Genomic DNA, 13,384 nt, shown 5'->3' with positions numbered 1-13,384 from the left:
CCTGCCCATGGCAGGGGGGTTGGAACTGGATGGTCTGTAAGGTCCCTTCCAACCCAAACCATTCTGTGATTGTCGAGGTGCTGTCTCTGCTTCTCTTTCCCCCTTTTAAAAAACTCCCTTAAAGAGAAAAGAAAACCAAAAACCAATAACACCCCTCTTTCCCACCCCCCCCAAAAAAAAAACCCACCTCAACAACCCCACACCCAAACCAAACCCAAAACCCCCACCTTTTAAACTGAAAGAGAGATTGTCTTGATTTTTTTCCTGCCAGAGGGAGAAATGAGGGGAAGGTATTGCCAGACGTGACATGCAAACAGCAGGGATGCGACTGAGCTTTGTGGGAGAGAGAATAGAGGAGCAGAGAAGAGGGTGAACTGGAGCAGCCGGTATGAACTGGGGGCGTGAAGAAGCATTAAGTCCCTGACCTGGGTAGAGGAGACGTGTGAAGCACTGAGTGGGGTGGGGAATCCAGCCAATACCCGTGAGTGAAGGACAGAGCACCTGGTAGTGAATGGGAGAAACTCGGCATGAAGTAACAGCAAAGGTTCAGAGGCCCCGGCACAGAAGGGCAGGAGAGGAGGATGCTGAAGGCATGCAGGGAGTCCCTGGTGTCCATGAGATGCACTTGGGCTATAGTACGATCACTTGATTATTTCTATTGTTGTCCTCCCTGCCCTCTCCCCCGCCTGCAATGCAGGTGTAAACAGCCCCTTCCCTTCTCCTGCTGTTAGTACAGTTGTGCACAGTGCTTTGTGCAGAGCAGAAGTGAGGGAAATGTTCCGTGGGGGCAGAAGAGGGAGGGAGTCCAGTAAAAATCTGTCTCTATTCTGGATCTGTTCCAGAGAAGGGCCATGTAGACTGGGGCAAAATTAGTAGCTGTGGATTGCGGAAGCGAGATTATGGCTAAATGGGATAAGTAATTAAGGGGGGCTGAGACTTTAAACATTGCAAAAGCTTGGGCTGTTGAACTCTCTGGGATTGAGGGCTTTGCTTGCCATAAGTTGTCAGGGATCTGGGCACATGTAGTCTTTCGCAGCTGTCCATGCTCCTTTGTGGGGTGGAATCACAGGAGCAGAAGAGTAAGGACTACCGTTCAACCCACACTTTTCCCAGAAGTAGAGGCATGCCACACGTACCTGTCAGACACCATGTGCACATGGTTTTGTTTTGACACCCTCTGGTTCATTAGATGACCAGACCTGCTGTACCAGATCTGTGTGTGACAAGATTCTGGGGCTGTATCATCTTTCAGATGTCCTTTTTCACTGAAGCAGAGAAGCATCCCCACCCCCCTTCCCCCAGGTTTGTGTTCTCGTTCTAGTTCCATCTAGCACTGGCCAAATAATACGTTTGCTTGGACAGGATATAACTTTGGGCAGAGCTAATAAACACCTCATCAGTGAAAAGCTGATTATTATTGGGAGCCTCCTGACCTTTCTGCTGAGTCTGTCAGCCATGTCAGCATTCTCAAATGTTCCCACTTCTCTAATTTGCAAACTACTTGGGTGCAGCATCGTGGGAAGCTGGCAGGGGACATCCCTGGATGGAGAGCCAGGCATGTGAGAAGGCGGAGGAGATGGCAGCTGTAGCTGTATGGAGAGGGCAGATAGCAGAGAGAATCTGGTATTGGGAACTTTGGAAACCTCTGTGCACCCTTGGTGAACTGGAAAACTGTATTTTACTGATTAAAACATTAAATGCATGCTCTGATTTGCTAAATGCCTCATTGATCACAAGTGACGTTTGGTTTTTACCACTTTGGGTTAAATTTGAACTTGACAGCCTAGGGATGAAATGACCCAGATTGTTTTTCTAAGCTTCCTCAGACACCTGTTCCCCTGTTCTTACTAGGATCTTATTCCCTTCTCCGCAGCTGTGGGGATACAGATGCATCCGTTACAGGTGTTAATGGATACAGATGATCCTTACTGGGAAGAGGATAAAACCCTCCCCCTCTTTCCAGATCGTCAAGGAGCAGTGCGGTTTAGTTTTGGAGTCTGGGTGGGTTGGGTGCTTTGATTTGTTCCAGCAGGAGCTAATGCATGCAGCCTTGGATGAGCAGTTGTCATGATGATCCCTGTGCTGTAACTTGCACCGCAACAAAAGCCACCGCTTTGTCAGCCAGCCCTAATGAGGGAGGTTTGGGTTGAAGCTGGTTTATGTGGTTGGTTTTGCATTTAAAGTTTGGAGGTGAGATAAGGTAAATGTAGACGATGTTACCTTCAACAAGAACTCTTGCCTCACGTTCTGTGGGCTGTGAAAACTTTCATGAACTGATGGCGGTAAACAGCATGCAAGCCCTCTGCTTGGGGTAGAATTGAGGCTGTATTTCATGGAGCTCGCATTTCAGAAGACGGTGACAATACCAGGCGTGCAGCATAGAGCACTGCGGCCAGTGATAAAAAAATGTGACATAGCAGGTTTCTGTCCCTGAGTTTCAGTTTTGGAAATGATCCAGTTGAATAAGAAACTACACTGCTGATGTGCTCCACTCTGAAGTTGGAGGGTGTTAATGCAGAGTGGGTAAGGAATTTAGCTTGCCTGTTTAGCACTGGATACAGTCTACTTTTGTCCATGATCTGGAGAACCTGAGGAGTTTAAAGCCAACCAAAATCTATCTCAGTTATAGGTTGGTGGTTGCAAAAGGAGCCTAATGCAGCTGAAAAAGCAGTGGTGTCCTGGACAAAATTGCCAGGTGTGGCCTGGCTTACTTCTTAAAATCCAGGGATATTAGCATGTTTTGATGGATCTCAGGCTATCTTTTCCTAACTGTTAGAAGTGTGTCACAGTAAGGATGCCTTGTGAAACGCTGAGACTACCTTTATGGCACTTCACAGTAGTATCAGTGATAAAACTGGAAATGTCTTTAAAATACTACTTTAAAGGGCTTGGGTGAAACCAGTGGTTGTCCCTAGCCGCCTGCTCATGAGGCGTCACTCCCAGGCTTGTGTCAGGAGCTGCCTTCTTTGAGCACATCTCTTGTTTTCCATATAACAAAGTTTTGAAAAGGCTGGTGTAGGTACTGTGGTAAATGTAGTATGTGGACTATATCACGAGTAAAATAATCTTAGCTTCAACAGGGTCCTAGCTGTGCTTTTTTGTCCTGAAATCCCTGAGCAGTGGCTGACAGCTCTCTGTTTTGGAAAGGTGGAGAGTGAGAACGGGGACCAACAGGTATCCACTGCCTTCCAGCAGAACATCTGACCCAAGTGGGCTTGCACCGGGAGAGGCCCTCAAGCTCTCTGTTCCTCTACATGGCTCTCTGTGTCTGGGAAGCCAGGGTGGGAGTAAGCTCCTCCTGTTGTCCGTAGGCTGTGTCCTTCCCCCTTTGGCAGAGGAGAGAAACTTTTTCAAAAGATGCCTAAGAACTCACTCTCTGGTTTAACCCTGTCCCCCAACACAAAATTCCTTTGTATAACTGGACTAACAATGGAGAAGAAACCTACATAACTCGACTAATTACACTCTTGGACATTAAGCATGCATTGCTGCCATCACTTGGCCTACAGTGTGATCTTGGGGTGTTACCAGATACCAGCATGTTAAATGTCCTTGGAGTAAGGAGGACACACTACTCATCCTCTTTCACATGCTCAAGGCTTCCAACATCATCTGTGATTACAATTTTTCTTAATTTCCTTGGATTAAGGGGAAAGACAGCCTTGCCAGTTTTGCAGCATTTTCTAAGTTTTCTGTGTACACAGAAATCCAGACTTCTCACCTACGGCTGGAGTCCCAAACCCTTTGACTGTCTTGATTCAGAGCTGGGCGGAGCAGCCAAGCATTTGACTTTAAATGGTGGAATGTTTTATTAACGAAATTATCCAAATACCTGGTAGCAGGAAAATCATAACTTTGTGCACAGCACTGTTTCCCTATGAAAAGCAGGAAAGTAGCAGTAACATAGTGCATCAGCCAGCCTTGAATAGTCAGAATGGAACTTCCCTTCAGCGTGCTGGTTCTTGGGCAGGATGTGTCCAGTCAAACTGGAGGCATAACTTTTTCCTAGCTCAAGTCAGGGAGTGTAACAGTGATGAGAAAATCAGAAAGTCTGGAGGAGGAGCTCACCTCGCCTGCATTCTTCCTGCCGCCTTCTGCTGTCCCTGCCTGTGAACTGATTTGCAGCTATCGTTTTTCCCTTCTCCCCGGCAGCGATGCTGGGTTTATGCGAGTGTGGACAACTCTCAGCTCACCAAGATTTGCACTGTTGTAAAAATCTACCCAATAGCCTTTCCTGGACCTAGGAAATAAGTGTAATCACGTTGGCCTGCCTGTACTGTGGGAGAGGACCTGCAGAGGGAAGGATGTGTTCTGCGCAGAGCCACAGCAGCTGTCCCTTACCTGGGAGCGGGCAGGGATTCAGCTCCGTGGCTGCCTGTGGCTGTTGGCTTGTTTAACTTGCCAGTTGCCTTTCCAACATGTACACCGAACTTTGACTCTCTTTTCACAAACAGCTTCTGAATATTAAGGATACTGCTGGGAACTACTTGAGGCAAACATTTCCTGTACTTTGTTCAAAAGGTGTTATAAATAGTTTGTAGTAAAAATAAATTCCTAGACAAAGACATACGACTGTGTATGTGAAAATAAAGCTTTCACAGAGTCACAGAGTGGTAGGGGTTGGAAGGGACCTCCAGAGATCTAGTCCACCCCCCAGCCAGAGCAGGATCACCTAGAGTAGGTCACACAGGAACAAGTCCAGGTGGCTTTGGAAAGTCTCCAGAGAAGGAGGCTCCATCTCTCTGGGCAGCCTGTTCCAGTGCTCTGTCACCCTCACAGGGAAGAAGGGTTTCCTCATGTTCAGGCTGAACCTTCTGTTTTCCAGTTTATGGCCATTGCCCCTAGTCCTGCCACTGGACACCACTGAGAAGGGCCTGGCCCCATCTTCCTGACACCCACCCATTAGATATTGATAAGCATTGATAAGATCCCCCGTCAGCCTCCTCCAAGCTAAACAGACCCAGCTCTGTCAGCCTTTCGAACGGTACTGCGGGAGGACAGTTCCTTTGAACCCAAGACTGGTATTAATGTAGCTGATTGACAGCTTGTTTTTAAACTCTGGTAACTATTTTCAGTAGATAGTTACTTAATTTCTTCAAACCCTTGTCCAAAGTGCCTACGTAGTCAATTTTTTGTATGTTGGAAAAAATCTCTTGCCCTTAAAGCTTAAGTCTTTATTCAGTAAAACGTAATGGTATTTCACAAATCGGAGCAAATCATCCAAGTGTCTGTCCCATAAACTGCTGAGAACTTCAGTAAGTGCCTTGCTACTGTTTTCTTTTTTAAAGAGTAATTTTACTTTCATAACATTTGTCAGCACAAAGTATACAAATAATGATAGTAATACTGTGGTTTTATGGTGGAAAAATAAGTCAGGTGATGCAAAAGAGAGGTTAAAGAGTTTTTTTGGGCGGTTTGTGTGTGGGGTTTTTTTTTGGTGGGTGTTTGTTTGCTTTGGTTTTTTACATAAACAGAAGGACCTGTGTTTCACTGGTATATCTGGAGCAGTTCATTACAGTAGTTACTACAATTCATGCAGACACTACTGCACAGAATTGGGTTTGTCCATTAACTAAGTAACAAATAGCACAATGTCGTGTAGTTTGGTGCTGAACAATATTTTACCTTTAACGACGTAGATTTTCAGCTAAGCAATTGGGAACTGCCTGGTGACCTTTTATGTGAATCTCTTTCAGGCACCTTTTTGGGCCTACATCCTGGGTGCATTAGGACTTTTTATCTACCAGTCTCTGGATGCCATTGATGGGAAGCAAGCCCGAAGAACAAACAGTAGTTCTCCTCTAGGAGAACTCTTTGATCATGGTTGCGACTCTATTTCCACAGGTAGCCTTAACCTACTGTTACCCAACCTAGTTTTAAAAAAGTTACCTGTTTTCAAGAGGAGCTGGTTAATCATAGTTCTGTTGGAGTTGGAAAGGATGCCTGGAGATGATCTAGTCCAAGGCCCTGCTCAGAGCATGGTCAGCATGTTCCCTTCCTTCATGGTAACTTCCCCACCTCCTGGTCACTCCAGCCAAGGCTGCCTCTGCCCTTTGCATCCCTGGCCAGTGTCAGGGGGGTATGTCAGAAGTACCTTTGGCAGATGTTGGGCATTCTGCCCTTACATGCTGCACATCTACACAGGCAGTGTTCTTTGACTGAGCTGGGGGGTGAATGCAGAACTCTGGAAGAGCATGCTTACAGATTCTGTACTGTACAGCGCCTTCGTTTTCCAGTACGGTACAGTGATGCCAAGTAAAGGATTTCAAGGACCTAAAAGACTGATGCTGGCATGTGAAACTGAAGATGCCGCTTTAGGAATGAGCTGCCCAAATACCAGTACAGTAACATGGCATCCAGCCTGGCATTTAGGAGGAGGACAATTTGTATTCCGTAGAAGGATAAGTTTAAAAAAAAGTTGATGTGAAGTCCTTAAAAAGTAAGCCTTGCTCAGTTTTACTTTCAATAACTTAGCTGCTGTTGGTGGCAATGCCTTCTATAAAAGCTTGATGGCTGAAACGTTTGTCCTGGGCTTTGGTACGTTCTTTACACCTCACTTCCCAGACAAGTGCTGCTACCAGTCTCTGTGAGCTGGGCCCTTCAGGTGAGGCTGTCAGTGCCGCCCAGAACATGGGACAGGCCAGAAGGAGGGAGAATGGCCACTCTAGGCTGGAAGGTGGGCCCTCACTTGGAAGAAAAGGAGTCCTGTGTGTCCGTCTCCCCTGCCAGGGCTGTCCCTGGGGTTAGCTACCCGGTGAAGTAGCAGTCGTATCATTGCTTTGTTACAGTGATGTGAAATGCCTTGTGACATTTTTATTTCTCTTAACTGCAGGCAAAGAGGGTACATGACTAATGTGTTCGTTTCTGCTTTTCAGTTTTTGTTGTCCTTGGATCCTGCATAGCAATCCGACTAGGAACAAATCCTGACTGGTTGTTTTTCTGTTGTTTTGTGGGACTGTTCATGTTCTATTCTGCTCACTGGCAGACATATGTCTCAGGCATACTAAGGTTTGGAAAGTAAGTAGGCATCTTTAGAAGTACACGTGGCTTAATGTCGGATACTGCTAGCTACTTGGTTTCCATTTCTTCTTGTTTTTTTCCCTGCTCTCTTCCTCTCACCTTTTTCGTCGTGTCCCTTCCACCCTCGCTGACTTGTGTTTCACCTGGCAAGAACTTTAAAACCCCGCATAATACAGAGCGGAGGACTTGTTATGTTAGCAGCTGACCTTGGCTACCTATGCTTTGTTTGCATGCCTTCGGCTCTTTTGTCTGCGGATTTGTTCTCGGAACCCCCACAAGCACCATGCAGGCTCAGGGCAGAGAGGTCTTCCTTGCAGAGTAAACAAGTGTAGGAGCAGGGGCAGAGCAAGCACCTACAGCACATCCCTTTGCAGCTTCCCAGCCACACAGTTTCAGCCCAGGGGACTCTGAACCACGTGCAGTTTTAGAGAAATTCCCCTGCTATCGGGGTTCCCTTCCACACACATGTTCTGTCTTGCTTGGAACGAACTCTCTGCATCCATTGCATCCTTTGGCAAGGGCTTCCACAGAGCTATGGCAGTGCTTGAAGAACTAACCAGCTTTAAGTGGAGGCTTTGCGCCTGTTGTCTTGATGTCGGGTTTGTGTCAGGGCACAGTCTAGGGATGGCTGTTCCTGACTTGGTAGAAACGTCACCTGTCCTCCCTGCAGCATAGGAGACATGACCTTCACACAGAAGATAACGATTTCAGTGTAACTCCTGATAGAGTGGGGATTGCAGCACCCTCCCGCTGCTGTGGTGGTGCCTCGCCACGGCCTTCTGCTGGTTTTAAACGATGCGCTGCACTCCAGTAATGATTTCTGGAAAAGGTGGGAGACTTCCATAGCAGCAAAACTGGAAATGCGTGATGGGGGAAGGCTATCCTGATAATCTTAGTCCCTTACTAAGTCACCTGTTCACAGTCCTAATTAGCAAGGAGCATCTTAGCATATCTGTGGATCACTGGGCGCACAGCTAATCCTTGCATACTGCTCGCTGTGCGTACAAAGCTGTCTCGGTGGTTTACGCTAACAGCTCTTGTTATTCACTGATAAAGCACTTCACCGCACAAACTATAACTCTCCTACCTGCCTACCCATCCTGCTGTTTATAGAGGACGTCATGTGCTGTAACAAAACAAGGTGTTTTTAGAGGGATGGCTGAACTAGGATAACTTCCATACATGACAGTGGACTACAGAGGAGGGAGCTGGACTATGCCATCAGCTCTGGGATTTTGCGGAAATGATTGCTTTAGTGCATTCCTTTTGTTCTAGCATAAAATGTGGGAATGATTTCTCTGCATCGGGAAGGCACCGAGGCTCCTGTGCCCCATATGCCTTCTTCATTAAAAACTTAATGGCTTCTGTGTAAATACAGTGATAGTGCATAGTGCTTGCAGTTCGGAATGGCCTGGTGTTCCATGCTCACCGTTTGAAGGTAAACAGAAGCAGCTTTTCTCTAAGACAGCTTATTTCTGTTTAGTGAGCACAGGTCAGAGCTGTTTCAAGGCTTGAAATTTTGTTTCTCTTAAGCACAGAGGTGAGAGACTACATGACGGCAGTATTATACTGCCCTGAATATGGTAATACTTAATAACGTGGATGGAAGCTTTCACTGCTGCTGTTCCTGATGTAGTGGCACTTGATTTTGTATGTCAAATGGCAGATGAGAGAGTCCTAGAGCTGGTGACCAGCAGGATCAGAGCAGCAGTTTTTCAACTGTCGGGTTGTGTAGAATACCACACGGCATCCAGTTAAAATCTATGGACTCTGATTTGGGCTGTGCTGCAACCCAGTGTCTGAGCCTCTGTAAAATTAACTACCAAACTTTGGCATGTTTAACGACTCAGCTTCAAGCTCGAGCCTTCTCGTGCCGCCAACAGCGAGTGCAGTACAGCTCCAAGACCTGGGGTTTAACGCTTGCATGCGGACGCTCTGGCATGAGGTAACCGACAGACGGGGCCGGTGTGCAGCTACAGCAGAGACGGGGCAGAGGTCGTGTAGCACTTCAGCCCTGGCAGAGAGGGAGAAGCCCACCCCCAGCAGTGCTGCCCCGTTTCCCCCCACACAGACTCTGTCACTTGACTTCACGCCAGTTCATGAAAGAGGGAGAAGACTAAAAACCTACGTGAGCTCAGCTGGTTCACCCTGCAGCGCGATGGGCGCAATGGCTCGTGCAGGTGAGGGTGCAGGAGGGAGGGGACTGCCTGTTCCATCGGCTTTGGACACTGACCGGCACCTCAGCATATCCTCTACTTGCAGCTTGAACTTGTGACTCTTCTAAGATTAAGAGTCTGAAGCTTGTGATGAAACTTGGCATGTTTTATCACTGTCTTTCGGGTGAAAGAAGAGAATTTAATGTTACTGTGATTATCAAGACCAGATAAATGTTTTCCATTAGCCAAGAGTTCATTCCTATCTCCCTTTAAACACAGTTTCCTGTGCAGACAGTTCACGCGCTAAGCAAGTCATGATACATGTTGCCTATGGTCATAACGCCTTAAACCTGCAAATTTATCCTGACTGCTTAAGGAAACGTCCTATTTTAAACATTTCCTGTTTGCAGGTAACTTCAGTACAAAACCAGCTCAGAACCTTTTTGTAGCATAAACAGTACCTTAGATGTGCACTTTCTGTCCTTATTTTAAAGCTTTTTTGAACATATCAATTCTTTCATATGTTCAGGTCTTCTCAAAACATTTTGTCAAACAAACACAGGAAGAAAGAGTTGGGCTGTCTTGTCTGAGAGCAAAAAAGGTGGAATACAGACTCTAGACTTCAGGGGGCATACAAGGTCGCCTATTTAAAAGATGTTTTTACGGAAAAAAGCAAGATATCCATTCTGTGTCCTCTGAAGCAGGATAAATGCTTAGCTATCCACTGACTCAGCCCCCAAAATACGACTTTGCGTTTGCAGCCTGTATCTGTCAAGTATTTGTGATACGATGGCTTAAAGAACTCCCTTCTGTCCCAGCCTGTATGGTCCATGTTTCTAGGATAGGCTTTTAATGGAAGTGTTTGATTTACTTTACTACGAGCTTGCCTTAAACTTTGGTTTGATGCTTACACAGCAGCAACTCTCTACATTGATACAGAATTATCAAACAGTTAACAATGTATTCATTAAAGATTTTCCCCATATTCTATGTATATTTATTATTATATTCCCCCCCATATTCCACAGAATTATATGTAGCTTGCTCTACGTAAGGAGTATAGATTTAATTTTAAATCGTAAGCAAAGATGTGTGTCTCCGGATAGAATGTCTTTCTCAGTCACGGAAAACCATACTCTGTATACATTGATGTAATTTGAAGCACTTCTAAGGAGATAACTTAAAGTCCCTGTTTTTAGATTTTCCCCCTTGCCCACCTTATGCTTACAGCAAAAAGACCTTTTCTTGAACTAAATCTCCCATTTTCCCTTCACAGGGTTGATGTAACTGAAGTGCAGCTAGCCATAACGATGCTGCTCTTGGTGTCCGCGTACAGTGGAACAGCGGTATGGGACTACAGGGTAAGCGTATTCGGTATTCTGAGGCCCTGTTACGTGCTGACAGTTCCTATGGCATTTGAGGTTGTCTTGTACAGGTACCATCAGCCCCTGCTAGTTCTGCAATGTTCTGGGTTAGCTTACTGCTCAAACGCGGGTTAGTTATAGTTAATGTCGATGTAACGGTGTGACTCCTGTGCACGCGCTTAGAGCCACGCAGAGGAAAACAGACCCCATCTGCCACGCAAACCTCGGATCTGCAAATAATTAAGCTTCAGCAACTAGTTGTGGGCGGGAGGGTGGTGTATTTTATTGCAAGACATACATTTCTGTTCAGTTAAATGATTTATAGGATGCTGTATTTTAAAATTTAAGACTAAATGCTTCAATCTAACAAAACCATGGGATGAAATTAGGGGTTTTGATTACGCAGTCCCTATTTAGGTGCCAGTGGAGATGTACTGATTTTTAACAGTCAGAGCCAACGTAAATGCAAATATCGTATTTAAAGGATTGATTTTCTGTCCAAAAGCATTTCCCTATCTCTGTCTCTTTTCCTGAGCTTTAAAGATGCACTTTGGTGGATAGGATCAAAAGTATATCAGACTGACAGTTTCATCCCTTCTGTACTAGGGTCTTTACTCAGAAATATGCAGTTCTGCTGGGTTACAGTGCATGGAGGAGCTGAGACCATTCCATGCTACTGACAACCAATACAAATTAATCTAAATATAAGCCACAATTAATTCAAATTAATTCAGGAGTTCACTCAGCATTTTAGAAATGTTTATCTAAACTTTGTTTACTTTCCCCATCCTACAAGATGCATTTATTCTGTTTTCAAAAGGCTTACTTTCACGTTGGAGAATAAAGTAGGTGCATTAGACTTTAGTTATGATCGATTATTCTTCACTATTAAAATCTGTGGTAGTTGTGCTGTATCTCAAAACGATCTATATTCAAAAATGTAGTCAGTGGTTCAATTTGTTACCACTTCTTTTTTTAAATCCTCTGCTGCCTTTGGAAATTTCCTTGAAACTGCAGTTGATTCTGGAAGGTAACTGCTTGATTAACACGCATATCTGGCGACTGTCCTGACTGCAGAGATACAGCATACGAATCACCCATACCGAAACACACAGCAGGCAGGCGGTGTTTGCGTTCCCTGTGGTTCAGTACTGTGTCACCCAGCGCAACAGAAGGAACTATCCTCCCCCTTCCCATGCCCTGGACATGCCGTAGTCCGTGTCAAGTTTTTGCTTACATAGTCGAAATTGTTGAGGAATATTGTAAGGACAAACACAGTAAGATTTAGCAGAATTTCGAGACAGAAACTTAAGTACTCAAAAGTCAAGTTTAAACATTACAGAAGAAATCTGTCATCTCCTTAGTAAGGAAACAAATTCCAAACACTGTCCTCCTAAGCCTGTTCCTGGGAAAGTGAGAGTTCAAAGAAAACAATTTTTTAGTAGGTATCAGCAGCTTTTTAAATCACTTTTTTAAAAACAGTGTTATCCTTAACTTTTAATATCTTTCTCTTGTTTTTCCTGGTAAGGTCCCTTTGGTGGGCTTAGAGCTGAAGTTCTTTGCAGTTTGTGGCATACTGTGTGGAACAGCACTTTCTTTTTTCAATTACTTCCGTGTCATCTTTGGTGGAGGGGTTGGAAAGAATGGATCTACAATAGCAGTAAGTGGCTTTAAAAATCCGGATGAGGTCTGAATAACTTATGCCCACGGTTTATCACATTTCAGATGATCATAAGGGTTTTACTTGCTTAAGCAGACAAGCATACGAGTCTTGGATGGCTTCATCTTCTTCCTTCTCTGCCTGTTACTGGATTTCTTCTGTCGAAGGAACTAGCAGTGCATTAGAATCATAAGATCATGGAATGGTTTGGGTTGGGAGGGACCTTACAGACCATCTAGTTCCACCCCCCCTGCCATGGGCAGGGACACCCTCCACTAGACCAGGTTGCTCAAAGCCTCGTCCAGCCTGAATTTTCTGACAAAATTCATTAGTGGTCACTGCAAAGGACGCTAATGGCCTGGGCATAATGCTAGTGGACTTTCCCAGAGTCTTGACAACTCTGGTTTTGTTTCATGGGGTTTGCAATACATACAAAATCTGGATCTTACTGTGTGACTGAAGCCTAAGACAAATTTTCTCTCCATTTGTATTTCAGGGAACAAGCGTTCTTTCACCAGGCCTGCACATCGGGCTCCTTATCACACTGGCCGTTATGATCTATAAAAAGTCTACAACTCAGCTGTTTGAAAAACATTCTTGCCTCTATGTCTTGACATTTGGATTTGTGAATGCTAAAATCTCACAGAAGTTGGTGGTAAGGAATCTTGTTTCAGTCCTAAACCTCCTAAAACTGAACTGGTTGCTGGCTAAGCGCTTGCTGGATCAGCAGGCACTGTAAGTTTTCCCATTCAGCTCTGCCACTGTATCACCCCTTTCATTATGACCAAGACGCCAAACTGGACTTAGGCCCTGACAGAGAGGTTATCTAGGACACGGATGAAAACACATATTTACTCTTTAATGTCTTGGTCAGTACTTTCAGGTTTGTTTAACTTACTTCTAGAAATATGCTGTTTGTCTTTAACATCATTACTGTGGTCCCTCAAGCCTTGCTAACAGCGCTGTGACTTCTGGTTTAGTTATCTGACAGAGAAATTCACTTTGATCGTTAAAATAAAGATAGGAGAGTTTATCTCTTCATCTCTTTTGTAATGGAAAACCTCATCAGTGGATTAAAAAAACCCAAAAAATCTGCCTTGCTACTTATTTCCTAACAACAGTAATCCGGCCAGCTTCTTTTTTTTTTCCCCCAGTGTGACATTTTCCAAACACTAGAGAAGGGG

The 13,384-nt window shown here is 45.0% G+C and overlaps 1 protein-coding gene across 1 annotated transcript in view; it reads left to right on the top strand.

Moving 5' to 3' along the window:
- CHPT1 (choline phosphotransferase 1) overlaps positions 1–13,384 on the top strand; it is a gene marked incomplete at its 5' end in the record, with an annotated part of 18,115 nt that overhangs the window by 2,224 nt on the left and 2,507 nt on the right. Inside the window, 5 exons of the mRNA XM_010156503.1 lie at positions 1,852–2,001; positions 5,697–5,844; positions 6,876–7,017; positions 10,453–10,537; positions 12,069–12,200. Of these exons, the coding sequence (XP_010154805.1) occupies positions 1,852–2,001; positions 5,697–5,844; positions 6,876–7,017; positions 10,453–10,537; positions 12,069–12,200 (657 nt within the window). The remainder of the gene's footprint in view (positions 1–1,851; positions 2,002–5,696; positions 5,845–6,875; positions 7,018–10,452; positions 10,538–12,068; positions 12,201–13,384) is intronic.

This window comes from Eurypyga helias, unplaced genomic scaffold (genome assembly GCF_000690775.1).
Source record: "Eurypyga helias isolate BGI_N326 unplaced genomic scaffold, ASM69077v1 scaffold4758, whole genome shotgun sequence".
Classification (NCBI taxonomy): domain Eukaryota; kingdom Metazoa; phylum Chordata; class Aves; order Eurypygiformes; family Eurypygidae; genus Eurypyga; species Eurypyga helias.
Note: the sequence above shows the minus strand (reverse complement) of the source record. Positions and strands in the feature narration are given on the sequence as shown.